Genomic DNA, 26,857 nt, shown 5'->3' with positions numbered 1-26,857 from the left:
TAGCCAAAAGTTCCTTTATAGCTTTTTGGAAACCACATGCTAACATTGCATCTAAAAAGGTAACAGTGAAGTACACTAAAAAGCTAATAAAACTAAGGAAATCTTATAAGGATCTTAGATATGTGTTTCTTTGCAGCCACACACCAGACACATACATTTCTTTTCATACATACATCAAGCTACTTTCAAATGCTCTGTTTACACTTTTCCAACCTGAAAATTAGGTGAAAACCCACCGTAAGAGCTCTCTCTCCTATCTGCATCTTGATCTGTACACACAGAAATAAAGAAACTACCCAGGATACTGCCATTTCCCTATGCAAAAGTTTACATAACTTTTTCTGCGAGCATCTACTTTCAGACAGTTTGCTGAGCTCCGGTATTTCACCAAATATATATACGATAAACGCACCCGAGCGTGTTTACACATGCACTCGCACACAGATGTACGTTGCAAGGCACACACGCAGATTTAAATGTACACACATGTAAACTATACACACGCACGCCTACAGCTGGCTGCTCTGCTGGCTCCCGAAACGTAAAAGGGATGCTGCAGCCACAGGCACGACCAACTACCTACCTGCAATGACAGCCGGAGATCTCTGTCCTCCTTCAGCTTTCAGCCACACTTGCAAAGTGAAGGCATCTCGGGGCAGCTCAATATCTGCCTTCAGCCGCAGCTGATCACCTTGTCCACTGAAATAGAGCGCCCTGCTCGGGGTAAGGGACTCCTCTTCGTCCTTTACCTCCCGCTGTTGCCTCCTGCGGGGGACATGCCCAGGCTCCAGCCCAGCAGTGGAGCGCCTTCCTCGGGCTAACCTGGTGGCACAGGTGCCCGGGGCCGTGTAGCGGAGCTGGCGGCTGTGCCTGGTGTCCCTCCTCGCCCTGCGGGAGCGCTCGTCCATCCCACATTCGGGTCCACTGGCTAGGGCTGTACAGAGAAGCGCAAGAGGCAGCAGCAAACTCCAGAGCTGCATTTCCAATCTTCCCCCCCCTTCTCCCCTGCAAATCCTCCCGATCTGCCAGCTTTGGGCTCCTCCTTGCCTTGACTTTCTTCTCTTGTTCACCCTTCTTGGTATTTGCTCTTTTTATAACCCTTCTCAGTTGCTTTTTCTTTTCTTTTTTTCTTTTTCTTTCTTTCTTTTTCCTGCTTATAGATTTTTTTTCCCCCTTAAAACAAATAAAAATAAAATAAATCAAAACTCCTTCTTGGTGGCAATGTATTTCTCTGTTCTTCCTCCTCTATCTGTCTTCTTCTCCTCTATTCCTCCACAGCTGGAATTCCTCTCCCTCTTCTTTTCTCTGCTGGATTTTCTTCCCTTTATTTTTTTTTTCTTCTTAAAAAAACCACACACACTCTCTCACACACACACACACACCCCAAAACAAAAAAACAAAACAACCCCCCCAGCTTTCTCCAAGACTCAGACCCACTGATTTCCCTCCCCCCAAATGATGCTCTAATCTATTTATTTTTTTGGCCTCCTTTATAACATAAGCCACAACCCCCTCCTTCCCCCCAACCTCCCCCCCTCCCTTCTTCTCCACAAAATGAAAGAAAAGAGAAAAAGCCCCTCAGAAGATGAGTAAACAAGAATATGCTAATCTACTCTAGGGTGCTCCACCTTCCCAATTGAATGATTCCCATTAAAACTGCAGGGATCATGACTAATCAATCAGCTTGAAGGAACAGATAGCTCCAGAGGTTCAAACACTTTTGCTGTTTTCTTTTTCCCCCCTTCTTTTCCTCTCTTCCTCTTTCCTCCTATCACTTTCCCCCCTCTTATTTATTTTTTAAAGAAGACAATCAAGATGAATGGATCAATGTGACAAAAATCCTGCACCCTCCTTTTTGCAATCTCCCCAGCTTTCTTTCCCAGTCCAGTCCAAAGCACACATTCCTATTTTTTTTTCTTGGCAAAAGAGAAAGCTATTTCTCCTCTCAGACTCCCCGTTGCACTTTGCTGGTAAACCTTATGCTCCTCTGCAGCACATAAAGAGTCTTGAAACTTGAGTCTCAGATATTTTTTTTTTAATTGCTTTCTTTCTTTCTCTCTTTTTCACTCTCTCTCTCTTTTCCTAATTCTTTCTTTTCCTCTTATTATTTTCTTAAAGTTATGCAATCAGCCAGGCTCCCCCTTTTGTGGTCCCCCTCAGTGCAGTTGTGTGCAGCTAATCCAAATGTTGCATCAAAGGTCCCCATCGAATCATCAGGAGCTAAAAGGAGAGAAGCTTTTTGAAGAGCATTTGCCTTCCAGAAGCTGTAGCAACAGAGCAGGATTTGGCTTTTGAATGCTCCAAAAACTCCTGGTTTTTTAAAAAATAATAATAATAAATAAAAAGATTATTAATTTTATTGGTGGATTGAGTAAAAAATTCCTCTCTCAATATTGCTAATTTTTTGGTCTAAGCAATTCAGCTCCCCTGGCTTCCTTGGCTTAGTTGTAGCCACAGGTAAGGTTCTGGCTGCTTGCTGGTTTGTAGATCTCTGTTTCTGAGCTGGGACGTTTCTTTTTTTTCTCCTTTCCTTTTTTTTTTTTTTTTAATAATTTTTTTTTTCACTCTTGAAAGATCTCAAAAGCTCCCCCTGATGGCAACAAAAAGGATTTTTCTAAGTACTTAATAAGTGGAAATGACTTAGCAGTAGCACACTCTGAATCTACGGGCCACTAATCCACTCAGAAGTGCAGCAAAACCAAGTTAAATCACACTGAATTCAGTCACAAACCCAGTAACCCACAACATCCTCTTCATCTCGAAACCAATGAGTGTCACACCTGACTTTCCTATAAACTTTTAACAGCAATCACACAAGAGTGTTTTCCTGGGACTGTAAGCTTTCTGCTTTTGCAGGTTACTGTATTAGTACGTGCTTGTTATGACTATTTGCACTTAAAATATACATGATACAATTAATGAAAGTAAATTTTTCAGTGAGGAAGAGTTGCTGCATGCTTGAAAAGCTTCTGAGAGATAGTTGTTTTCAGTTTCTAACTAATTTACAAACACTCAAGAATGTACAACTGGAATTTTCAGGGATGTTGGACATATCCATAAAGTCTCACTAGAATTCAACAGCTGACGAGCCCCTCTCCAACCATACAGACCTTCCCTACGCAACAGCTCTGCTTACAAGGCAGACACAAAATACTGGCAACATCTACAAAATTTTTAATAGAAGACCTCAAGGCAATTAAGCTTTCTCAACAACCAAGAGGAAATTATTAGCTAGGAAACAAACTATACCACGGTACACACTCCCATAAACATCCCAAAATTGCTCCGAGGGATGCAAAAAAATATATTTATGCATGTGCACCTGCTTGGCAGAAACAATTTAAGATCAGAGACAGAGTACTGCACTTCAATATTTTAATTTAACACACAGAGGACAGTGAAAAATCAAAAAAAAAAATCAAAAATTAGAAGTGAACTTTTCCAGCTTCAAATAAGAGCTAAACCGGGAAGAGTGGAGCTGCTGGGGGCACTGCTTTCTCCACCTGACAACTCCCTCCATGTCCCCAGGAACTTTGCCCATACCAAGTCTGGAAGAACAGGCTCTTTAACGTAGTGCAGGTTCCAGTTTTTCCAGTGGAAAAAGCTAATTCTGTGAAATCATGTTTCTTAGGGACGTTATGATTGGCTGAAATCATTAAAGTTATTGAAACATTTCAGTTTAATGGCACTACACCATTTCACTTTGAATGTCTTTGACCTTCTATTTCGTACAGTATCACCAGCAAAGTCTCACTGTGACCAAACGCAACACTTCAGTGTATCCGACTGTAGCTCCAGTCACAAATTCTGGGGTACTCTTGTTACAAAAAGGCCAAAGCTCAGCCTTCTGTATTCATGGAAGGCAGAAGAAAATATGAAAAGATGGAATTTACCTCCAGTGCATGAGTTACATGTTCGATCAGTTTTATTTCTAAGACATAGTAAAAACATAAAGAAAGTGTGATACCCAAACTCTTGAGTCCTGAGTGACAAAGAACAGAGTGGAAGAGATGTGGTTTTAGGAATAGTGAGTAAATCTGGGATTCCTTAAGCCTGTGGGTCAGCTCTAAGTTCCCTGACAACAGATGAAATTCTACCCTGCACAGATGGACATTTATTCTCTGCTTAAGCCAGTACTTAAGTGATGTACGGGCCTTCTGGCAGGGGGGCTTCTACCCAAGGAGAATAATCCTACTGTTGAACTCGAGTGGAGTATTCTCCTAAGTAAAGGGAGCAGGATATTGTCCTCCATCTAGAGGTATTTTCACAAGGAAAAGGAAAAAAGCACCAAACCCTAGATACACATACAGAGACAAGAATTAAAATAGATATTTATGATATCATGCCAAAAAAATAGCATTGAGCTAAATGCTGTATGCAGTCATTATAAGTAGAAATACTCAGCAGGAATCTCAGCTGAAGCTGCCAATAACTCCCAGGTTCAAGACTAGAGCTGAGTGAATAAATCATAACAAATAATGGTTTTGTCAAATTTTGACTTTTTTTTTTTCTCCTATTTGTGAACAGACTGCAAAACCTCTCAAATATGTTAGAAATTATATGCCCATTTCTTCTTCATATTTAGTATTTCTCTAAGGCCAATTAGCACACAATTTACTGTAATGTACACATTTTCACATTTGTTCTGTGTTAATTAGGCAAGGAAGTCACACAGCATTATTTTTGGCTCCCTGGGGATCAGGTTTAATCACTCATGCTATAGTAAAATTACTAATTTTACATACGATGGGAGGTTCTACTGCTTGAAACTCTCCTTGTGAAAAGCAGTGTTGGCTCTTCAAATTACTCACATGAAGGTCAATTAAAAACAATGTTTCTTGAAAGTCGAGCTGAAAAGTCTGCCGGTTACAGCCGAATTGAGGCCCTGCTACTTTAGTCAAGTATTTGTACATATTTGTCCTCACTGCGCACAACTCCGTCCAGCACAGCAGACATTCGCATGGGTTTTACCCCACGCAGATACCCCAGCCAAGTCTCTCTGAACTTGGCTTAGGTTGAGGAGTGCTGAAACCCAACCCAACAGCTACTCTGTTCAGAATCGAGCAGGGCCCAGACACCAGATTTTAATGCAACATGTTGGATTCAGGGAATATTTTATGCAATCAAGAATGGTATGATAGGAATCACGCTGCCTCCACAGAATAGCAAGGAATGAAACCCAAAGAGCTAAGAATAGCTTCAAAGAAAAAGGGATTTGGGCATTCCAGGTTGCGAATCCCATGAGTCCAGCACCTTTTAGGAGATAGATAAAGCCACTTGCTTGGTGTCAAGACAGTGAGACAGGGTTTGCATTAGGTGGAATGTGGCTACAGCTTCTCATGAGCCCAAGAAAACGCAGAAATGCTAACAAATGAAAAACCAACAATTAAAAAAAGGTCAAATGTTCTGTCTTGGAAAAGATTGAACTGAAGATCTACTTTGGACTCAGTATAAATTCACCAGTTTTTAAACTGTTTTCTTTATCTGTTCTTCCTCCTCCTATTTTAAAAAGGACAAATGATTAAAACTCTATGTGCTACCTTTAATGTCACACTCCATACTAAGAACAATCCTGATTTTAAGGGTTCGTTATAACTATTGCCTGCACACGCATGATTCCATACAACTATGCAAGCCCAAGTAGAAATCAGAACACCAGCACTACATTGCCTTTGTTAGTGGGTAAAAGACTCTTCTACTCCTGGTCCCCCAGTTGTCCCATACATCCCGTATGTAAAATACACACTATGTTAATTTACATCAATAAAACAGCTTTATGTCAATTTGAAATATACCATCTAATCGAGAAAAGTTTACTGAACAATTAAAAGGTGCAATAAATGACAATCAAGACTAAACATGTACTTGATGACTTTATGAATGTATCAGTAATTTTATAAGGTAATTTGCAGTCAATGGCTATAAATTCCTATTTAAACCTGGCATACCACTCTTTTTTGCCCTGCAGAGAGCTGTACTTCCTAACAATACTGATGCCTGTTTGCCTGGAATTCGGTTACTTTATCCTTCAAATTTCCCTCATGAAATATCGTATTTCCAGAAAAGTTACATATTCTTTGTGTTTTTTCCACCACATTCTTGAAATACATTCTTGGGGGTGGGTCAATAATCTCTATCCTACAACACTGTGGTGAGAGCAAAAAGACACAGTAGATGATGTAAGCAATGAGGCATTCTTCCTCTTCAATTAAACCATGTAAATGCCAATTAATTCAGTGGGTCCATTTTAATTTGGACTGTATACTGTAATTCTGAGTGTTTGGGATGGTCTGCCCAGATGAAATCCTTGCTCAGGCATGAAGAGGAGAACAACCACAGACCTCACCTACGTGGTACCCAGTCACTACTCCAAGGCCACATGCCTGGGGTCCAAGACACACACGTGAGGATGCACACGGCTTCTGTGAGCAGCCCCAGTGGGTCAGGTGGGATGACTTTGGGACCAGGCCCTTTACCTTTCTGCTGCAGGGCCACATCCTGTGGCAGGAGAGCACCACGCAGGCAAAGGAGGCAGGTTCCTAAATCAGCAGACTGATGGGGGCAGCAAAATCACAGCCTAAAGCAAAAGATACTGAGAGAAGGACGGACCTCCTGGGTATCAGCAAGTGCCCACAGCACCATACCCAGGCAGCCCACATCACTGGGGCATCCCCTGTGGATCCTTGGCAAGAGTGAGCTCCTAGCGCCCTCCCCAGCCCTCCTGGCATTGCCCCTATATCTAAAGCCCTACTTCAAGCCCCCTGCCCCTCTTGCATGCGTTTAAAACCCCTACAAGAACAAAAAACTCTTTGCCTCACTTTCCCTTCTCATTTAAGGAGGTTAATCTAATGTCTATTTTAAAAGCCTGTTCACCCAGAGATTTAAGAACCTCAGATGAAATCCAGGATGGTGAGACCCAGAACTGTAGAACACTGTTTTTATCACTTCTGCACTGTTTGCCCAATGAGGAATTTCTGAGGGGCCATGAGGAGGGGATACCAAATGCTGCTCTTGAAAAAACAGGTAAAACCCAGGAAAGTGCAGGAGGAGGTACCCTGATTTTCCAGAATGTGAGATGTATTATGTCATTCCCAAACCATCTCACCCAAATGTTATAATGCTCTCCAGTATTTCTGGGGTTGGGTCAAATGCTGTGGAAAGACAGTTGGACCTGGCTAGGAAGAAAAGGGGAACAAGAGAAGCAGTCAACTGACCAGGAAGGGAAAAACTCCTTGTGATTTGCATCATCTAGGGATTTGCAGATACTGCTAGTTGGCTTATGACCTGCAGGAAGAAGACTGCACAGGGCCATTGCTTTATTCACCCCTGAGCATTTTTGGTTTGTTTGGGCTGCTTTGCTGCAGTCTGCAACTCAGGAGAGCTGTCTCCATGATAGGACCCACAAGCCCACCCTGACATCTGCTGGGGCCACCTCAAATCGATTTCTGGGATGCACAGGGTCCTCAGGCCCCCAGAACAACCAAGATCAAATCAGGAGGGTGATGGCAGAGAAGGAAAGACTATTTCACTGAACCAGAGACTTATCAGACAGCACCTGACGGTCAAGTAACTGTAAAAAAAAAAGAAAAGATGGGGGCTTGCTTCTTACACCGGAACCCCCTGCCTTTGTAAACATATGGTACCTTAGCAGATATGTTCCACCCAAAGGGGCATGCATCCACAAGACAAAATACACCACTGCAGTTGCTGTTAATTAGTCACTGCCCCACAGCAAGTCTCAGCCCAGAGGTCAAGGACTGTGTGAGCTCTGGAGCCTAAACTATCCTCTTAGGCATAGTAATGTTTTCCCCACAAGATAAATATCGTGCATGTGTGCAGAGAGGGGAGAGGGCCCTTGGAAAGGCACATGGGGCCTCTGCTAGTTGGGTACCTGTGCAGAAGATACATGGGAGGTCATTAGTCTTCCAGTGCTCTGCTCTGACATCTTCCTTTAGCCATACATAACTTTTAAAACTTTAAAGAGAGAGAGGTCATTATCAGCTGTCCTGAAGGAGGAAGGCAGCAGAAGCAGCGGGCGGCTTGCCAGCCCCACATGCCGGGGGGGGCTCCCTTGGGCAAGGTGGCATTGACCACTGCAGGAGAGGTGTGTCCAGGAGATCGGGATGGAGAAGAGGGCTTTGCTTGCTGCTCTCTCAGCTCCCCCAAAGTGTAGCCAGCACACTGTGGTACTGTATCAGAAGAGCCACAGAAGCTGCTCTGAAAAAGTCTGATGCTGGCACGTAAGTATGCATGGGAAGAGGCGAGGAGCAGGACTCAGAGAAACAGATGGAAATACATGGCTCAGGAATAATCTAGAAAATTCAAACCTAGCAGGCCATGTTTCGGGATTCACAGACATCATCTACAAGAAAGTTTAACATACTCAAATATTTTTCCTAAACTCAATTTCTGCTCCGATGCCAGTACTAACAGGATTAACAAAAGAAACCTGTCCTGTCTTGCTTTTGAAGAGGATAATCAAGGAAACGATAAACAAATTGATCAAGAGAAAGACATTCTGTGTCATTCTGCAGCAGGAAAGCCAAAAGACAGAATTCAGAGGAAAAGCTTCTCTCTGCATTTGAGAGCTGTTTCCAGTGAAATGGGATTTCCCCTTTCTGCTTTCATTTGAATGGCATTTGAAAAACACAGCTGCAGAGTCCCATGCACACAAGGTACGGAGCCAAGCGGGGAACCCTCCCAGCCAGGCCGTCACAGCCTTCAGCAGCGGCTGCATTTAGCACTTTGTCCTGTCTTTACAGCACACAGAGCCCAAGTCCTTGATTCAAATGCTCCCGAGCTGCAACAGGCATCTTGATCCTCACCTGGACCTGGGTTCTTGAGCTCACCCATAAAGCAGCAGTCAAAGGCTAACTTCTGCCCCAGGCTGGCGCAGGAGGCCATGTCGGTGCAGACACAATGCACCCGGCATCTGAGCCACCCTCTGCCCAGCTGTGGATTATACCTTCACCCTGAAGTTCAGAGCAAGGCAGGATCTGGCATCGCAGAGCAAGGTAATTACCTGCCTGCCTGGAAGACAGATCTAGTCTTTTCAGTCATGCACTTAGCTTCAGAATTCGAAAAATCTCATAACTTTTTCTCATGCTCTTGCACCTGAAGCAAGCTCCAGAGACCTCCCTTCCTCATCCCAGCCCCACTGTCAACTTTCCCCATCCTTCCACCCACCTTGCATGCTGGCTATTCTTCTTCCTGTGCCCCCCAATACTCTGCCCCCAGAATCCACAGATATTAATTGATTTGTCAAAAGAAAGTTCAGGCAAGGATCTATTAAATCAAAACATTCCACTCATACCTTCCAGGCTTCTCCATGAAACTGAGATTCCTCAAATATAGTAAAAAGACAAAACAAGACAAAACAAAACGAAGAGGGAAAGAACAGAAAGAGTGGAAATAGAAACCAGACAGATGAAAACCAGAAGGAAAAAGAAAACCAACAACCAAGCACAAATAAATTGGAGGACAGCACTCACTAAATGCTGCAGGTTGGGGTGGGTTGGTATTTTTTTTGTTAAGAATTTGGCATCATTGGCTTTCTGTGATATGTCACTGCATGAAATAAATACAACATAGCAAGCATTATAGGAAACAATTGCCATATGTGAGAGTGGTGGCAGCCTGTGCTTTCCCCGCCACCCCCTATTGCTTTTGTCTGCACTAAAGCTGCGTTTAAACTAGTGAAATCCATCTCTCTCTGCCTTAATGTATAAATACATTTTCAACCAAGACCCACCACTGGCTATACTTGTATGGCAACTCTCAATCGAAATGTCTAAGCAGGGTTTTGACTATATCCCCAGCTCATTGTTAATGCATTTAACAGGATTTTCAAAAATTCCCTTTGCTCTTTGAGGTGATACCCGGTTCTCCAGTGAAATGCAGTAGATCTCTGATGCAGTACAGCTCGCTATTGAGTGTTAAACCCTTTTTGCCCACTAGTATAGAAAAAACAGAAAACATCATATGGACAGGTATAAAAGCTGCAGAGAACTAGATCTGAGAAAACTATAATCTTGTTTGCGTTGGAGGGTATTTCACGTATGCTAGTTTTAAAACTGCACAAGTACATCTGTGCACAGAATTGGCCACATACTAAATGGCCTGGGATTGTTGAAATGGCAGCTCAGATACACTGCTAAGGAAGGTAATTAAACTGGTGAGTACGTGAATGACCTGGTTAAGAATCTCAAGAAAACAGAAAATTCCTCAGGAGGCAAAAACTGGAATTGAAATATCAAAATTTATCCTGTAGCAAAAAATAGCCTCCTTTCATTCCTTTGCTGCCAATGCTTTAAAAAAAGAACAAGGAAAAAGAAAAGTGCACAAAATAATACATGAAAACATTCTCCAAAACTAAATAGGCATAGAAGCACAAAGCCCTCTATATAGTCAATACTATTTTTAGAAAACATTTGAACCCACAGACTTCAAAATTAATTCTCTAAAGTACATTTCTATAACACAATACAAATCTCACTAAATTCCATGGTTCACAATATTATACAAGAAGGTACCCTTTGCTATTAAATGCTATAGGACCTGCCCAGAAAGGTTAGCAACTCTTTCTAGGATACCAAAATCTTTTCAGTTCAGTTCATCACTAAAAAAAAAATGATGGACTGATTTTAATTTGATCAGACTTCAGTTGTTGTCAGAATAGTGTACCGAACAGTTACTATGAAAAATAGGGAGGGTTTTTGTTCACAAATGAAATCAACTTTCTTAGGAGTATTCATAATGTTTCAGCCCTTAAAATGTCATGTGCTCCAAAACAGTACATGCTTTGTGGCAAATAATGTATTGCCAACTTTAACAGGAAAAGCTGTATGTGGAATTTACAGCAATTACTTCGTGGGGAATGCAGGCAGCTTTCCCACTAAAGGTGACTGGGGTGATGAGCCCCGTTGCATAGGTTGGGGCAAATCAGTCAAAACCAAGAGCTAGACAGGTATGTTGGTGCCTACATTTCCAATTACATCAATGGAAGTGAAGGATTTACATAGCAGTTGATGTTTACGTGTTTAACTGCTAACTTTGTACCAGGTTTCAGTGATAGCTGTTCTTTTTCCAGCCTTGTCAAGTATGGCCAGGATTATCGAGTCGACCTGACCCTTTTTGATTGCCTTCTACGACCTGATTTTTTGGAGGACATCATGAGCCTTCACTCCTCAAAACGTCACCTAGAATCCACCTGAAAGTACGAAGGGATAGCAGAGGGACTGGGCCAGCAGACAAAAACATGTGCTGACACTCATTATACATGTTCAAGCCTCCGTTCTTCTATGTTTTGCCAACACTAAATTCACCAAGACTGCCATCAGAAAAATGCAGTTGGAAAATGAGAAAGATTATCAGACTCGAGAACCAGTACTTTAAACCGCATCCTATATTGGGTTTTTGTTTCCTCATTCCACTAACTTACTTTTACTAAGGCTGATTATAACAATGGCATGAAACTAAGTGAGAGAGAGGAGAGGGGGGAAAGGGGGGCTAGGGAAAGGAAGAAAAACACTCTTTGTTTGTTTAGATTGGGTCACATTGTGAATTTAGGTTTCATTTTTCTCTTAATTTTGTGCAAAGATTGGCCTTAAGAAGAAACACATTTCTGGAATTGGGAACCTACACCATGGTACAGCTTTCAAGACACCATGCCAAAGTGTCTCTTTAATTATTTTTTAGATGAATTTTCCTTGTTCTGAGCTAATGGGTAACAGACCATGTCACAAAAATATTCCACATCCCTATTTATTCAGCAGGAGAGAGCTTTTTCTAAGAGTTTTTGAGGGGTTTTAAAAACTATAGGCAAAGAGTCCTCAGAACCGGTACCTACAGGCTGTAGGCATCTAGTTCTGGTTCACTGGAGCCACATTCAGCCAAGGACATCCAGCTTCAGCTGCAATTTAGGATTAAACTCAGGATGCTCATGAGGCAACAGAGCCGTTTGCTTTCCTCTGTTCCCTCACTGCCTTCACAACCCAGAGTAAAACCATAAGAGAGCTCCCAGAAACTACAGGTATAGCTTCAACAACTGTTTAAATTTTACAAAATAAACCTGCTTAAGCAATTAAGATGTTTTTGATGTTTAAGATTACTGAATGCATGAAAATTAATAGATACCCCTGAGTCATCTTCAGCCAGAAAAGCCATAAGACACCCTGGAACGAGCCATTTTCAGCTCTAAAAGGCGCTGAGGTCCGTGGCAGGAGTCACTGTGGGAAGCTGGCTGGGAAGCTCTCAGCCCCTCAAGGTTCATCTTTACTCTTCAGGAGCCACTGCCAGGGCAACGTGCTGGCTTGGGGCACCTCAGGCAAGAGAGACGGCTGAAACTGGTGTAGGACGCTGATGCTGGGGAGAGGGCAGCCGCCCAATGCCTCAGCCAGCCTGGCTCTGGGGGCCCGAGTGGGATCCTTTTTCTGGAGGAAATCACACTTTTCTGTAACATTAGTCCTTCCCAAAAGGGCTGCTGAAGCCAGCCTGCTTTTTGTTCTCAATAATCACTTTACCAATATTTCAAAGGCATTATGTAACTGAAACAGTGTAAAGTTATTGCTACCGACATTGTCAATAAATCATTAACATTTCTTAACAGGAACAGCACAACTGTTCATGTCATGGCTGTCTCATTCACTTTCAAATCAAAGCTTTCAAATTAAATATTCATTTAATATTAAAATATTAATGCAGTCCCACTGTTTCTGTAATATTAATTTCTTATGGCGTTTCCAGGCAAATGCATATATTATAAGCTTCATCTCCCACAGGAGGTCCCTCAGCCTTCCCTTTCCCTCTTCCAGCATTATCCTGATACCGGGCCAGGATGGGACTTTGAGAGAAGGAGGGGCTGCCTGATGAAGGAGCAGCAAGGTGGATAATTTAACTTAAAGTGTACCCCATTCCTCCCCTCCCACACAACCTCCCCACCCTTAGATCAGGATATCGAAGGCTGCCATTATATCTCCCGCCTACAGAATGAGTCATTCATACATTCAGCAATTCCTGTTGGAAAAACAGTGAATGCCTCTGCCACCAGAGCCCATTACAGAAATTAAACTTTGCAAATCATCAGGGAGGGGCAAGATTTAAAGTCTTTCAAGGCACACTCCTGATCTCTCTGGTCTCAGTAAGAGCAGAATTGATTTGACAATAAGCTTTTACAGCCTTAATGTCTACAGTAGGCAGCACGCACATACCCGGGTAAGAAGCAGGTCAGAGGAATAGAGTACTTCTGAATATTATTTTTTTTTTCCCAGTGGTTCATCTCAGGCAAAAAGGCACTGAATAGAAATCCACAGTGGCATTTCCATTGCTGTACTACAGCTCGACGTCCAAGGTTCGCACGAAGAGCACCCCTGGTCCATCAGGCTCTTTCTGGCTGCCCCCGCACGAGGTTCCCTGGAGGCAGTGAGTGAGCTGGGGGGAAACCTGCAGCACCCTAAGGAAAACTTGGGTTTTCAAAAATTTCACGCTGCAGGAAACTCTGATTGGGAAGATCCAAAGCAGAAGCCAAGTTTATTCACTGACAAATGGTCAAGACATAACCCCATTCTGAAATACTAAGTTTCTGCACAGTTGTGCTGGTTTTGCCTGGGATAGAGTTAATTTTCTTCACAGTAGCTAGTATGGGGCTGTTTTGGATTTATGCTGGAAACAGTGCTGATAACAGAGGGATGGTTTAGTTCCTGCCCAGCAGAGCTCTGGGAGCCAGGGGCATCTCTGCCCCTCCCCCCACCCCACAGCGAGCAGGCCGGGGGGCACAAGGGGCTGGGGGGGACACGGCCGGGACAGCCGCCCCCCCTGCCCCGAGGGCTGTGCCGTGCCATGCGGTGCCACGCTCGGCATGGGAAGCGGGGGGCAGAAGGAAGGGGGGGCGCTGGGATGGTGGCGTTTGCCTTCCCCAGTGCCCGCCAGGCGTGCTGGAGCCCTGCTGCCCTGGGGGTGGCTGCGCCCCTGCCTGCTGTGGGGAGTGGGGGGGTCCCCGGCTTCGCTTTGCTTGTAAGCATGACTTTCGCTTTACCTATTAAACTGCCTTTATCTCAACCCCTGAGCTTTCTCACTTTTACTGTTCTGATTCTTTGCCCTATCCCACTGGGGAGGAGTGAGTGAGCAGCTGTGAGGGGCTTAGTTGTCAGCTGGGGTTAAACCATGACAACAGTTTACTATAATTACTTCTGTTGCTTGTAGCTTCCTTATCCCTCCTCCTGAGACCATTAAATCTATGCTACTTCTTCAGAGTGAGGAATAAGAGCTCTTCAGCATTCAGGCTCTTTGGTATGTTCTCTCACTGTTCCCTTCTCCACTCATGAGACATCCTGGGTTTTGTTTGGGGATTTGTTTGTTTGTTTGTTGGGTGCGTGTGGGTGTGTATTTTTTTTTTTAAACCAAGTGCATCATCTCCATAAAATTCATTCACTTGCATTCTTCAGGGGGAGGGAAATTATTTCGTTTCAATTTGCCAGTGGCACCAGACCTCCCTCTCTTTACATCTCTTAAAGGCCTGAGAGGTCTTTGAAATAGGGAAAGCACTATCAAAGTTTAGCAATGAGCTTCTAACAGGAGTAGACACAGGTTGCAACTGAAATACTCTGGTACTGTATTTCAGGTTGGTTGTTGGATGCTGACTTTAAAATGATGTTGGGATAATCCTTCCTCAATAGGAAGAGCAGGAGGTGCCACCCTGGAGGTACCACGTCTGTTTATGCCCTTCTAATCCTGCTACAAGCCAGGCCTTTGTGCCTGGGTATTGGTAGTCTGAGTGCTCAATGGGACTACAGGAGCTACTTTCTCAGTTTACCCTGAATACAAGAAAATCTGTTCACTCAAATGGGTTCTTGCCTTTCTTTGAGGTTTGTCATCAGAGGGCATGTTGCCATATAATCACTTAGGATTAAAACCACAAAGGGCTATCTTTGAGAGTGATAACTTTGGATACTTTAATCAGTGAGAGAGGAGTTTGGATGCTTGGTCTACCTGAGGGTGTTTCTGCTTAGCAATCTTTCTTTCCCTGCAAATCCCTTACAGAGAACATCTTTGGAAAGAGTGCTTCTGTCCAGAAACTAGTGGCATGACCAATTAACTTAATATTAGAACTGTGTTCCCTTAAATTCCCAGAAATCATATACTAGGGTACAACATCACCTCCAGGAGAAGCATGGAAAGCCACCAATTCAGCTAGACAAACGTCTCGCCCAGCCAACATCCCTCCTCTGACAGTCCTCACCCCTCTCAGCAGCTGCCTCCCACTAAACCCATCAACTCTGTCATCCTGCCAAAAACTGTTCATCTGCATCTAGCCCCAATGTAACATTCACCTCCCCTCTTCTTTCCCTTTCTATAAATTGCATCGTTCCCCTCTCATACTCTCCAACTCCTCCACATTTGTCTTCTTTCTCCCATTGCTCTCACTTTCCATTCTCTCCCCTCACCCTTCCCGCTTGTAAATGATACCTGTCCTTCTTTACATACCACTTCACCCTTTCCCTGTCCAAAGCAGCATCCAGCTCCTGGAAGCATTCACTGATCATTTTACATCCTCCCTGTAAAATATTTTTTTTACTTTTTTTTTTTTTTAAAGGATCCTACATAAAAATAAACTATATTCGTTTTGAACATTCCTGTGACCGTTAAACCACCACACTCAGCAGTGAGTTTTTACAGCTCATCATAAAGCCTCCTGCAGTCCCATTATAGTTGACTAAGGGAATAAAACATGGTTTGAAAAGTATCCCAACAGTCTACCATTACTGCTTTCCTCCTGTGCTTTTTAACTGATTAAAAAAATAATTAACATATTAGAAGTACTCTGTCCCCAGGTTTTCAGAGCAGCACCCAAAGGAGACAGGGGAAGGGAGAGCACGCAGGGCAGCTCCTGTTGAATCCATCACGTTGGCTACCAGTCCTCACACAAAACAGAGTGAATGCAACGCTCCCAACCACTCACTTTGCCCTGCGACACGGAGACATCCAGTCACACCTTTGCTGCCCATTAGGACACCTTTGAGGGGCATCAATCTAGTTTTTCAGCCACAGATTATGGAGGGTATATCAAGGCCTCCAAAAGGGATTCAAGAAACTGAAAAAGAAAAGAGCACAGGAGCAGCCTCAGGAGCAGCTGGCCACGCTGGAACGGGCCCTGGGCTTGGCTGCAGGACCAAGTGGACAAAGGCACCGTGGGGCCACGCTCCACAGACGTGTTTCGGGGTGGGCGTGAAGGAGGAAGTGGCGCAAACACGAAGCATGAGTCAGAGCCACACCTTGCAAGTGGCTGTCACCAATGTCTGTTATTGTTATGCAGGAGACTCTGGCATTACTGGGAAGGTTCTCTGGGTTGTGGCCAATGAAGTGATTGCTGTGGAGGATATTAGGTGTAACAGGATGTTTTTCTAGCAAGGGCTAAAGGCAGAAGCTATGTCATTGCTTTGGCTTCCCTTCTTCCACACGGGGGATGAAAATGGATCCCAAGGTGGGGAAAAAACTTTGAACGTGCAGTCAGCAACTTACTCCTTCATTTTGAACAAGTTATTTAAAAGTACTAATAATTGTATTAGGAATGAGTACATTTTCCAGCTATCCAGCTCACTTTCCCTCCCTAATGCTGACATTTCAAGTAGAGTGTTACAGAGTTATACCATTACTAGATTAATAGGATGTCACAGGCAGCCTCAATTATAAAGTCAATTGATTGTATTGAGTGAAAAAAAATCTTCTGAAAATAATAATGCTAGTTTTATACCATTATTCTCTGCAGCTGTAACATACTCCATGAGCAGTAGGGAGAAATAGCAAAGCTCTACACCCTGTATCAGAAGGTGGGTAATGCTGGCCCAAGTTTCTCCTACCTCTATGTGATGATTCTCAAAAACTTTCATACAAGAGAAACACATGATGACCAACAAAATCTGTAGTAGCACAGGCTCATAACTTTATGTCACCTGATATACGGCTTCTGTTCCTTGAAAAATAATACAGCCAAAGAATCTGCCACTAAACCACCAAATAGCTACAGCAATACAAAGAGTTCAAAGGATCGTGCTACAGTACCAGAGCACATAGTGAAGCAGGGCAGGTACACGCGTACCTGGACGTGCCCTTACGCTGTCTCTCACCAAGGCCTCTTTTCCTACCTGTGCTGCCTCTCTAACTGCTAAGATCCTGAGCGTGGACCAGACAAAGCTTAGAACCTGCATTCCCACAGCTACTGAGCAGGGTTCAGCATGTCACATTAATGTCACTGCCCTGCTAGCACTCTGTGAACAGCTCTGGTTTTGCTTTTAACATTAGTTATATTTCCTTCAGCTATTAAAAGTATACAGACACTCATTTCCCCATTTGCTCTACTATCCCGTATAGTGTCTACCTAGAAGGCTTTGGAATAGCATAGGCCACAAAACCAACAGTCGATTAACAATAAGTAAAAAGTATAATCTTTAATCAATACACCACTTCTAGGTAATTGCTATGCAAAGTTAAAAGGCAGACCCTTTCTGCACAACTTATAAAGCTATTTAAAGGTAATTATGATGGGTAGACATAATTTAGAGCAGGAATATTTCTTTCCAACACTGGAGAGGGAGGGATTGTTCCCTACCTTCATTCTCTAGTTTTCTCTAGTTTGCTTATCCCAATATCAAATTAGGTAAACTCTGACATTTTCCTTAAATCACTTACGATCCCTCAAAAGTTCAGAGGTTTGGTTCTGAAGGACTCTCTCAAAAAATTCAGATGTTTTGCTACCTTTGCTCTAGGCTCTCCAAAATTCTTCAAAATTCAAAGGAGGGCAGGAAACCTTTCCTAGGATTTACATCTTGCATCTGTTTGAACTATAATGCCATCGAAACAGCCTCTGACATGACATTTTGGCATACCTGGTGCTGTGAAGCCAGGAACTGCATTGGTCTATAGAAGCCGAGGCTTTCTGTAAAGGTAACTTGAATCTCCACTGAAACACTGGGCTCACAATGTACATTGAGTTAAGCCAAAGTTTTGGGAGAAAAGTTGCATTTCCTTTCTCCAACCTCGTATCCCCTATCCTTAGTTTGCAGCCTGCAAGACAGACAGGATTATACCTTCCTATCATTTGTGTTCTGTCTCAACTCAGTGTAGACAGGCTATGGATGATGATGATGCATCCATATGAAGCTGCCATGGCAGAGCTGTAAAAGCTACTACAGTGACAAGTGCCTACTACCTGGTCGCTACCCAGGAGAAAGTAGTGAATTGTGAGCTATATAAAAAAATAAGCAGGGAGTTTTATAATATTGATAAGGAAAACTGCATTTTATAGCCAGGTAACACCAAATGTATATTCATATCAAAACCTGACTTTCACAGTGTGTAACATCATAGATCACAAGACTCTCAATTTTTTACTATTTCAGTTTTTTGCCTTATCATGGTTTAAAAAAACTCCTGCCTTCTGTTGCAATTACAGCAATGAATTACACCACCACAGATGGAAGAAAATTCATAAGGTTGCAGAGTCAAGATTTCAGTGATTAGGAAATCCCTGAATTATGCTTGAATGTGCAATCAATATTTGTTCCCCATGTGCACGCACACTACAACAATGTTCCCAACACTACGATCACATGCTCCTTTATCCCATGCCACTTTGGTCTGCCTCACTCAGTACATAGATCCTTACTCCAGGAATGAGCTGGGGTGGAGAGCAAGTGAAGCTCTATTTTTGGCATGTGAGCACGGACAGCGGGCTTTTCCTCTACCATACACTGATAGCTTGGGAGCAGGGGCTCCAAAACCAAGCAACACGCACAGTTGGAGACAGAATTAGCTGCAAATTTATGACCAGAAAAATGCACATCAGCAGAGTGAGGCCCCCACATCCTATTAACAAATGTCAAGTCTTTCAAGGTTCGAGAGTTTCACATTGAAAGAGCTGTGAGTTTGTTTGGGTTTTTTTAATGGGTAATACAAAATAATTTCCTCCCAATTTGTTCCTGGAAAGAGAAGACTACTTTGGCTCAAACATTTTAAGAGATGAACCAGCAGGAAAAATTTCAGCCTACATGAGTAACTGAAAAAAAGTCCAGTTTTATACTAAAAGCACTAGAAAATCATAACCTTGGCAGTTACATGGCCTATTCCCAGAAGCAGCTACACCTGAGGGCATTTGTTTTAAGGTAGGTTTGGGAGGTTGTTTTGATTTTGTTGGGGTTTTTAAGCTGTAAGAGAAATTCTGGATCATTCACAATTTCTGTTGAAGCTATATAAAATTAAGCTAATAGCTTTGGCCAAAAGAGATGAAAAAGAACAGAAAACAAAAGCTTTTGAAAGAATCCAAGTGTTTCAGTTCCAACTTTTCAAAATTATGGTATTCAAGTTTTCACTCCATGTGAAGTTTTGAGTCCAAATCTACCTCCATTTACTTTTAAAGTACTGAAGGCTTACATTCAATGCTTTATTTTGAGCTACATAAAAAAATTTTGCCTAATCTGACGCCCTCCACATCTTGAGGAAAAGGCACTTCACAAGGTGGCAGTGACAAGAGGCCATGCAACAAATGTCAGCAGAGCTTTTCTGCAGGCTGAAATCTGTTCTATGCAAGATCTGCAGGAGTCTCTTTCCAGGAGTTTTTGGACACACATTAGGCAGAGGAAAATATTTCCAAGGCTGGTTATCTGAGAGTCTGCTTTCCCTTTCTGGGTGTGGTTTGGAAGATGCTCTCCAGAGACATCCTCCTCAACCACGCAGTCACTGTTGCCTGCATTAACACCTCTGTATTTGGCTAAATTGTTGGTTTGAGGTACCTTCTGGTAGTTAGTTGTCCGATGCTGACCTCCATTTGCAGCACTTGGCTAGATGGGACAGTTCTCTGCAAGAGCATTTTGGTTCATTTCTGGAAAGCTCGCAGGAGAGTGGGGAAAAGGTGTTCACTGAAAATACTTCAGTGAGGTGTTTTGCCTGTCCTTAGAGCAGTCCAGGGATCACTGCTTCCAGGGGTAACGTATTACCCTCCACAAGGTATTTCAGAACATGCATTTCTTCCCTCTGGGAGGGGAGGAATCTCTCAAATTCATTGTACGGCTCTATCGTCCTGATTCTAATTGGGCCTCTTTATCAATAAAGGCACCTGCCACCTTGCAGAAGAGAGGTCAGCTCTAGGCTTAGGGAGGATGCTCATTCCCTTTGCCACGCAGGAAGCACAAGTCAGATTGTACTATGCTATCAGTACACTCAGTCTATTTTTTCAGGAACAAACTATAATTTTTTCCAGCAAGTGCACTTAGAAGTTTGTTTGCTAAGTGGAGTGGTGTTGCGTCCCTCCTTGATTATGGTTGAATAGAAGTGTGGGGATTTTTTTTTTCAAATGGAAAAACAAATGGAACAGATTCTCTGGCCTTCCAACCCTTGCAGGCACCTTTGGTATGAGGTTTATCACTCATCGAGGGAGAGGAAATAACTTTTTTGGACACTCCTTGTTATGATATGGACAGCTGATCTTAATACAAGATAATCAGAATGAATTATTCTTGACAATGTTTTACAAAACTGTCACAATGGTATGCGAGTCAGAGAATAAAGTTCTAGGCAAAATCCTTAGAAAACAAATAGATTTATGCTGGAGAGTATGCCCCTTTGCCTATAGCTTACAGAATTATTCATGCCAAATCACTTCATAGAGAAGTTTGGGCTTTTTTCTTGTTGCTGGACAAGTTACTTTAAGGGATATAATTTTTCTGGTTTCTGCATAATAATAACCTCATGATCAGATCCAGTCTCCATCTAGTTGAGTATTCTGCCTCCAACTGTGTCGAGGGGGCAAAAGGCAGCACCTGGACCAGGAGATCCTTCATGCATGTGACAAAACAACATGAAGGTAAACCAAAGTCTTCCACTCCTTACCCCAGGGGAAAAAGAAGCCATGTACCTGCATCACGATGTGGCTTTTGGCATGGTAGTCCACAGGCATCTGATTTCACATTTCCCTAACAACTCTCCATTTGCTAGCCATGCATTCATTTCTACCTGCCACCTTCTGCTAGATCAATGCTCTAAGTGTGTGTGCACATAAAATGCTGAGCTGTGGGCACCTCGCTTCTGGGATTTTAGATGAAACAATTACATTTCACTGGCAGAGTTAAAAGAAAGCATTGCCTATTTGTGTCATCTGAGACTGCAAGAAACAGTCATAGTGGGATTTCTTATCTACTAAAATTTCTGAGGGCTAGCCTGAAGGACACGGGCTCCCTTTCCTTGAAATAGCACACAGCGTATTACTTCAGGCTCGTGTCTGTCCCAAGCTGAACTACAGAGTAACTGGAGAATGGAAAAATGCTGCCAGCGCCCAAGTTGCCTGTTGCCACCTCCCACTGTAAACTCCTTATCTGGGAAATGCCTTGTGAATCGGATGGCAGGGTTTCAACTGCTGCTTCTTCTGGTGCCCATCCTGCCCCGAACTGTCCACCGCTGCCACAGCCCTGATCCCGGGCAGGACAGCCCTCGTGCCACGACACAGGAGGAGGGACAGGGTGAGCGGCCAAGTGCACAGAGGATTGCCCCTTTCAGGCTTTCATTGCGTTGCTTACAATGCAGGAGAATTTTGATAAGGAGGGAGGGGAATGACTAATTTTGCCATCAGATGGAGTAAAATTAGCTTAGGTGAGTAAGGGTGTCTGGCTGGCAGACAGCCATTTTCAAATACAGCCCAGTGAGCTCAGCTCCACGGCCAAGAAAACAGTGGGATTTGTATTTTAAAGTGCTTCGTTAGATCAAGTGCTCGTAGCCAAAGCTGAGAGCAAGCCACAGGGGGAGGAACAGGGTGGTGGCAGCTGGGAGTCTGGCAGCTGTGTGATCTCTGGGGGCTACAAATGAACATGTAAATTTCTATATTAAGCAGCAAAAGCATCTATTAGAGTAAAATTGCTCCAGCTTAATTGTTAGATAGGCATGTTTGTTAAAATACAATTTAAGCAAGATCGTATCACTCTTCCTCACTCAAAAGTGTATGCTCGATAACGTCGTTTGTCAGCAACTGCCTACTATGTTAAATAGCTGAGGAATTGCTGGATATCTTTCTGCTTAGATAATAACATTAAAGTTTCTTGAAGCATTTTAGAAGTCTGACTAATCTCTCTGTCTCTCTATTTTATTTTTCTAAAGTGAATTTAGTGCTGGTGAAAGGTTCCAGATTGACAGCCCTGGAGACAGGAGCTGATTGCTTATCCACATAATAGGTACAGTCCAGACAGCTGCAGAGCACGTACCACTCCCTCCCAACCACCGGCTCTGGTTCCTGCACCTTGCACTGCCACCCTGAACGCTGAAGAGTGGCTGCAAGGCTTTGCTGCACATGGTGGTGGGCATTCCCACAGGTGATCCATGGCTTTATCAGGTTAATCTTCTTGGGCTCCCTTTATAGCCAGAGAGGAGGCTATAATGAATCACCCTGCAGAAAAACCAGCAGGAGCCTAATTTCATCTTCTCTGCCTCCTTTGGATTATTAAGGGAGTCTTGGGACCTCAGGCTTAAGGTGCAGTTAACAGGGAGTGGGAGTCTACGAGGCTCACTCTGATCTGGGAAATGACAGCTTTTGCCAGGTGCCTTCCACAACAAGCAAGCAAATACCCACAGCCTCAAACCAGTCTTGAAGTCCAGGCCTTGAGAAATGCCTGCAGCTGAGAACCGACAAAGACACAGAAAATACTCTTTGGCTGAAACTGCCTAAATGTGTAGCAACCAAAGCCAGCCAAACATCAGAGATTTGCTTGTTTGCTTCTGACAGATACAGAGCTGAAACTACCTGGGTGTTCAGACACCCACAACCCAAGATATATTTGAATGACAACTCAGTTACAGCACCCTAATGATACATGGTACTAAAGCTAACCAAGCCCCTGACTCAAAACGTCACTCTCCATTCAGCTCTCATGGACATTCCCACATTCTGAAAGATCTATGCACTGGTAGGAAGAATATCATACTGCAGGAGATGTGACAAATTGGGGGAAAGTGCTTTGCTGAGATTGCAAGGTAGAAAGGGCACCTCTGGAAAATGCATTGAGCTAGAAAAGTCCTCTTGACTTCACACACTGCACTGTCAGACTTTCTCCTGCTGGCAGCATTGGAAGGTCTGCTTTGGCAAATCCTACTAAATCTACACAGTGCATGGAGCAAACATGTAAAAAAAGTAGCAAATCAAACCAAAGCAGGTAGATCTGGATGCTGCTTTAAATAAATGAGGAGAATTTTTCATTTTGCTGTCATTGCTCTTTCCAGTTGTAGAAATGTTACTGCTCTTTGGATACCAATATGGCAAGCAAGGAGGTAACAAAGTAAACCAGGCTATTACTTCTTCATAGTGGACAAAGCCTTTTCTTTCTCCAGCCAACTGCCTTCAAACATCCACATTCGAGCTCTGTATTAATAACCTTGCTTCTACAATGAATTGGAGCAGTTTCCAGCATCAAATCTTTGTGGCAGCCAGAGTGAAAAGCGATTCAAGGGAACACCATACTAGATAAATGACTTTTACTCAACAATTCTTAGGTTACCCTTGAGAAACTATTGTTGGAGGGGGAGGAGGATAAACCACAAGCCTCAACAAGGAGAAAACTTTTATGCAAGAGTTCCTTGTTTTCCAAAATTGTCCCAAACAAACATCACAGTGGCGAATTCTATACTTCTATTTCATTCTGGTTTGGCTCTCAAAGGGACAATATCTACATCCCCAGGCCTGTAAAGACATATGTACTTTATTAATATATACCTTATGATTGCTGTTTCATGCAGCTACTCCCAGGATGCCAAGTTTTGTTTACAGACAAAAGCCTTCACAGAATTGGGGTTTTGTCCTCTTATATGTAGTCAGACCTTATCAGTTCCATTCCCTACCATTGGAATATTGTAATTGCAAAGAATTTCTCTTTTATCCCAAATACTGACTATTTCAGGACAAAGAGTGAAATTGCAAACGTTTTGGTTACAGCTCTAAGCAGCACACACATCGTAAGCGCAATGAGCTGAGCTCACTCCAGTCCCAAAATTGATTTGGCTTCCACACCTCTGCAAATTAGGTTACATATTTCCATGCTCAAGTGAAAAAGCCAACCTGCAACTTTAATACTTAATATTTAAACAAAGTGCTTAATGTTTACTCACTAAGTTATTTTTCTAAATTTAAGCCTTTGCCTAAGTTAGACAGAAAATAGTAATGGGTGAACCTCAAACCATTGGAAGGTTGGGTCCAGTTCAGAAGCTTATCCAAACCCCTTCTGTGTTTAAAGAAACTGGCTTTGAGACTTGCAAGAACATGAGTCATCCAAATGCCACTGTGACTTATTATGGGCAATCAAACTTTGAGTGATGGTCCCCAAATTCTCTTTCTGATCACCAATTTGGCTATTGCTTTCAAGTTTAATGATGCTGAGTCACACGGATGATAAAATCTTTTGGAAAACCAGTTTAAACTGTCGGCAGAGCCACAGCCAAATGTAGGTCTGTCTGAGCCATGCCCCGATTTGCTCCCAAGTCAGCTTATTCCAGTCTACCCTGGAACATTCCCCAAGGCCACGGCTGACGCAAAGGTGATACAAAATTAATAGATCTGCATTTGACTCCCCAGTCCTCCTGTTACCAGGGGTATTCCAAAAGCCCTAAGCTTTTTCCTGCAGCACCTCTCTGTCAGTTCAGTTTATGTTAACAGCCACAGAAAAAAAGTCAAATCAAACCTTGTGGCTAATGCAAGATGGACACAGTTTATGCGGTGGAGTTACATAAACTCATGACAAGTACATTCACCCAAACTGCACCCCAGAGCTGGGCAGTGCACCATAGGAAAAACAGTTTTTCTCGAAACTAAATGTACATCCACTGTAAATACAGAGTTGCATGCTCTGCAGCCATCCTTAGTGACTTATCTTTAGAGACTGTCCAAAGCCTTAAAAGGCAGCCATGGCCAGGTTTGAGTGAACTCAGGGGCCTTCAGGACATCACAAGGAACTCTTGTTCTGTTAAAACTCACCATTAATCCACCAGGTTGAAGCATCCCATCTGACTTTATCTAACTGTTTATTGTAGGATGATATGATCCACCACAGAAATCACATCAGCCTTTATACACCAATAAACAATTTAAATAGTCTTAGCTCAATGGTCCAGAAATAATAACCATTCTTATCATTGAGAGATAAAAGTAGACAAGAAAAGTTAATAAAAAGGGAATAACCAAGCTTTCTGGAGCCTAAGCAAAACTTGATACAGCTCAGAGTTTTAGTTAAGTCATGTTCTTCTTCAGCTTCGATCTTAATGGAAATAAACTTACATAGTTAGTGCTACTGAGCTCATAAAAAAAAACCCAAACAACAAACAAATCATTGGGCAGGGGTGTTACAGATAACAGTGATCTGGTAAAGCATGTTGCTTGAAAGAAAAGGAAACAAGAAAAAAAAAAAATCCTGTTTATGCTTATCCAAGTCTGTATTCAAGGCCATTGACGTTAGCAGAACTTTTCACTGACTTTATCATCTTCTCCATCAAAATTGCTCTTCCTTCATGGAATTACCTAATTGACATCTAGGCCATCCTCACCAATCTGCTGTCATTCGTTTTAGGGCAGAGGACTGTGATCATTCACCATTCACATGCTTCCAGAAGCAGATTGCTTCCATGGGCAGACTCTCAGTTTGCTTTGACATGATGAATCAGTTGGGAACAAAGTCCACCTTATCAGGAATTTGTCCTTAGCTATTTATGCTTATGGTTATAACATTCAAAACCAACAGAGACCAACAGAAAGAGCCAGAATTTAAGAAAAAAACAATACTGCCTTTAAGTATTAGCAGTAACTACATCAAAATTATCCATCATCTATAATGCTTCTCCAGGAATTTCTGGACCTATTCCTGCCACAACTTCAGAGAGGAAACCTGGGCTATGAAAGGACCTAAGTTGCGTACTCTGATGGCAACATCACAGAGATCAAATTAAATCAAGGGAACCTAAATAACCTATTTTTATTCCTGCAACTTCTGGTAAATTTTATTTCTGTGAGTTGAGGTGATTATTTTTCCCTTTTGATACCATTTTCAGTGCATGCCCTTCATCTCCCCTGTGGAGCCAGCCCAAATGTCACAGAGACTATTAGTGGTGTATACTTAACACACATACTTCCAGTATGTTCATTCTCAGGGAGACTAAACATTATTGAAAGGTTACAGCATTTATTTTGATGTGTGTCTGTTTAACCAATTCTAGTAAATGTTACACAAACACAAAACGGGCTTTCCTTCCCTGTTCCTCACAAGCCACGCTGAGCCACTGATTTTTAAATAGAAACCCTCCCTCAAATCAATGAGGAATTAAAAAACCTGATGCCACAATATGGCACATGGAGATAGTTTGAGTGTAAACAGATACATAAAGGAGAAAGAAACATTTCATCCTTACTCCTAGCCCTACTAACACCAATTTCAAGCTTCAAGTCCACCAGTTTCTATCAGCTTCTGGCTGTTTCAGGGACCACCTCTCCAGCATCAATGTGCTATCAGGAAGACTCAGCAGTTTCTTTTCTCACTATCTTGATTCTCATTTAATGGATGAGATTTGGATGGATTTCTTGTGATTCCTAAGGATTTCCTGTTTTCATTGGGACTGGACATAACAGTCAATAAATACAGCCTTTCTCATGGCCAAGTCCCTAGCAAGTAGCACAAGCATGGAGAAAAAACACCAAACCTGTAAACCACTGGTTCAAATTCAAATTTGCATATTATCCCAGCCATGGTTTATAAAGGATCTAACCGTGCAGTTACCACTCATCTGCAAAAGTGAGCTTAATAATCCCCACTGTAGTTACTAACAACTCTTTTCATTCTTGCTTTTCTTT

General features: G+C 42.7%; 1 protein-coding gene across 2 annotated transcripts in view; it reads right to left on the bottom strand.

Moving 5' to 3' along the window:
- The window catches only part of PAPPA (pappalysin 1), a 420,169-nt gene that overhangs the window by 183,313 nt on the left and 209,999 nt on the right, over positions 1-26,857 (bottom strand). Inside the window, exon 1 of one of the 2 annotated variants that reach the window (XM_080402292.1) lies at positions 584-26,857. This exon is cut by the window's right edge and continues 26,347 nt beyond it. The exons of the other annotated variant lie outside the window; for it this stretch is intronic. Within the exon in view, the coding sequence (XP_080258418.1) occupies positions 584-980 (397 nt within the window). The 5' untranslated portion in view covers positions 981-26,857. The remainder of the gene's footprint in view (positions 1-583) is intronic. 2 annotated transcript variants of the gene reach the window in all.

Source organism: Falco punctatus (assembly GCF_963210335.1).
Source record: "Falco punctatus genome assembly, chromosome: 9".
Classification (NCBI taxonomy): domain Eukaryota; kingdom Metazoa; phylum Chordata; class Aves; order Falconiformes; family Falconidae; genus Falco; species Falco punctatus.
Note: the sequence above shows the minus strand (reverse complement) of the source record. Positions and strands in the feature narration are given on the sequence as shown.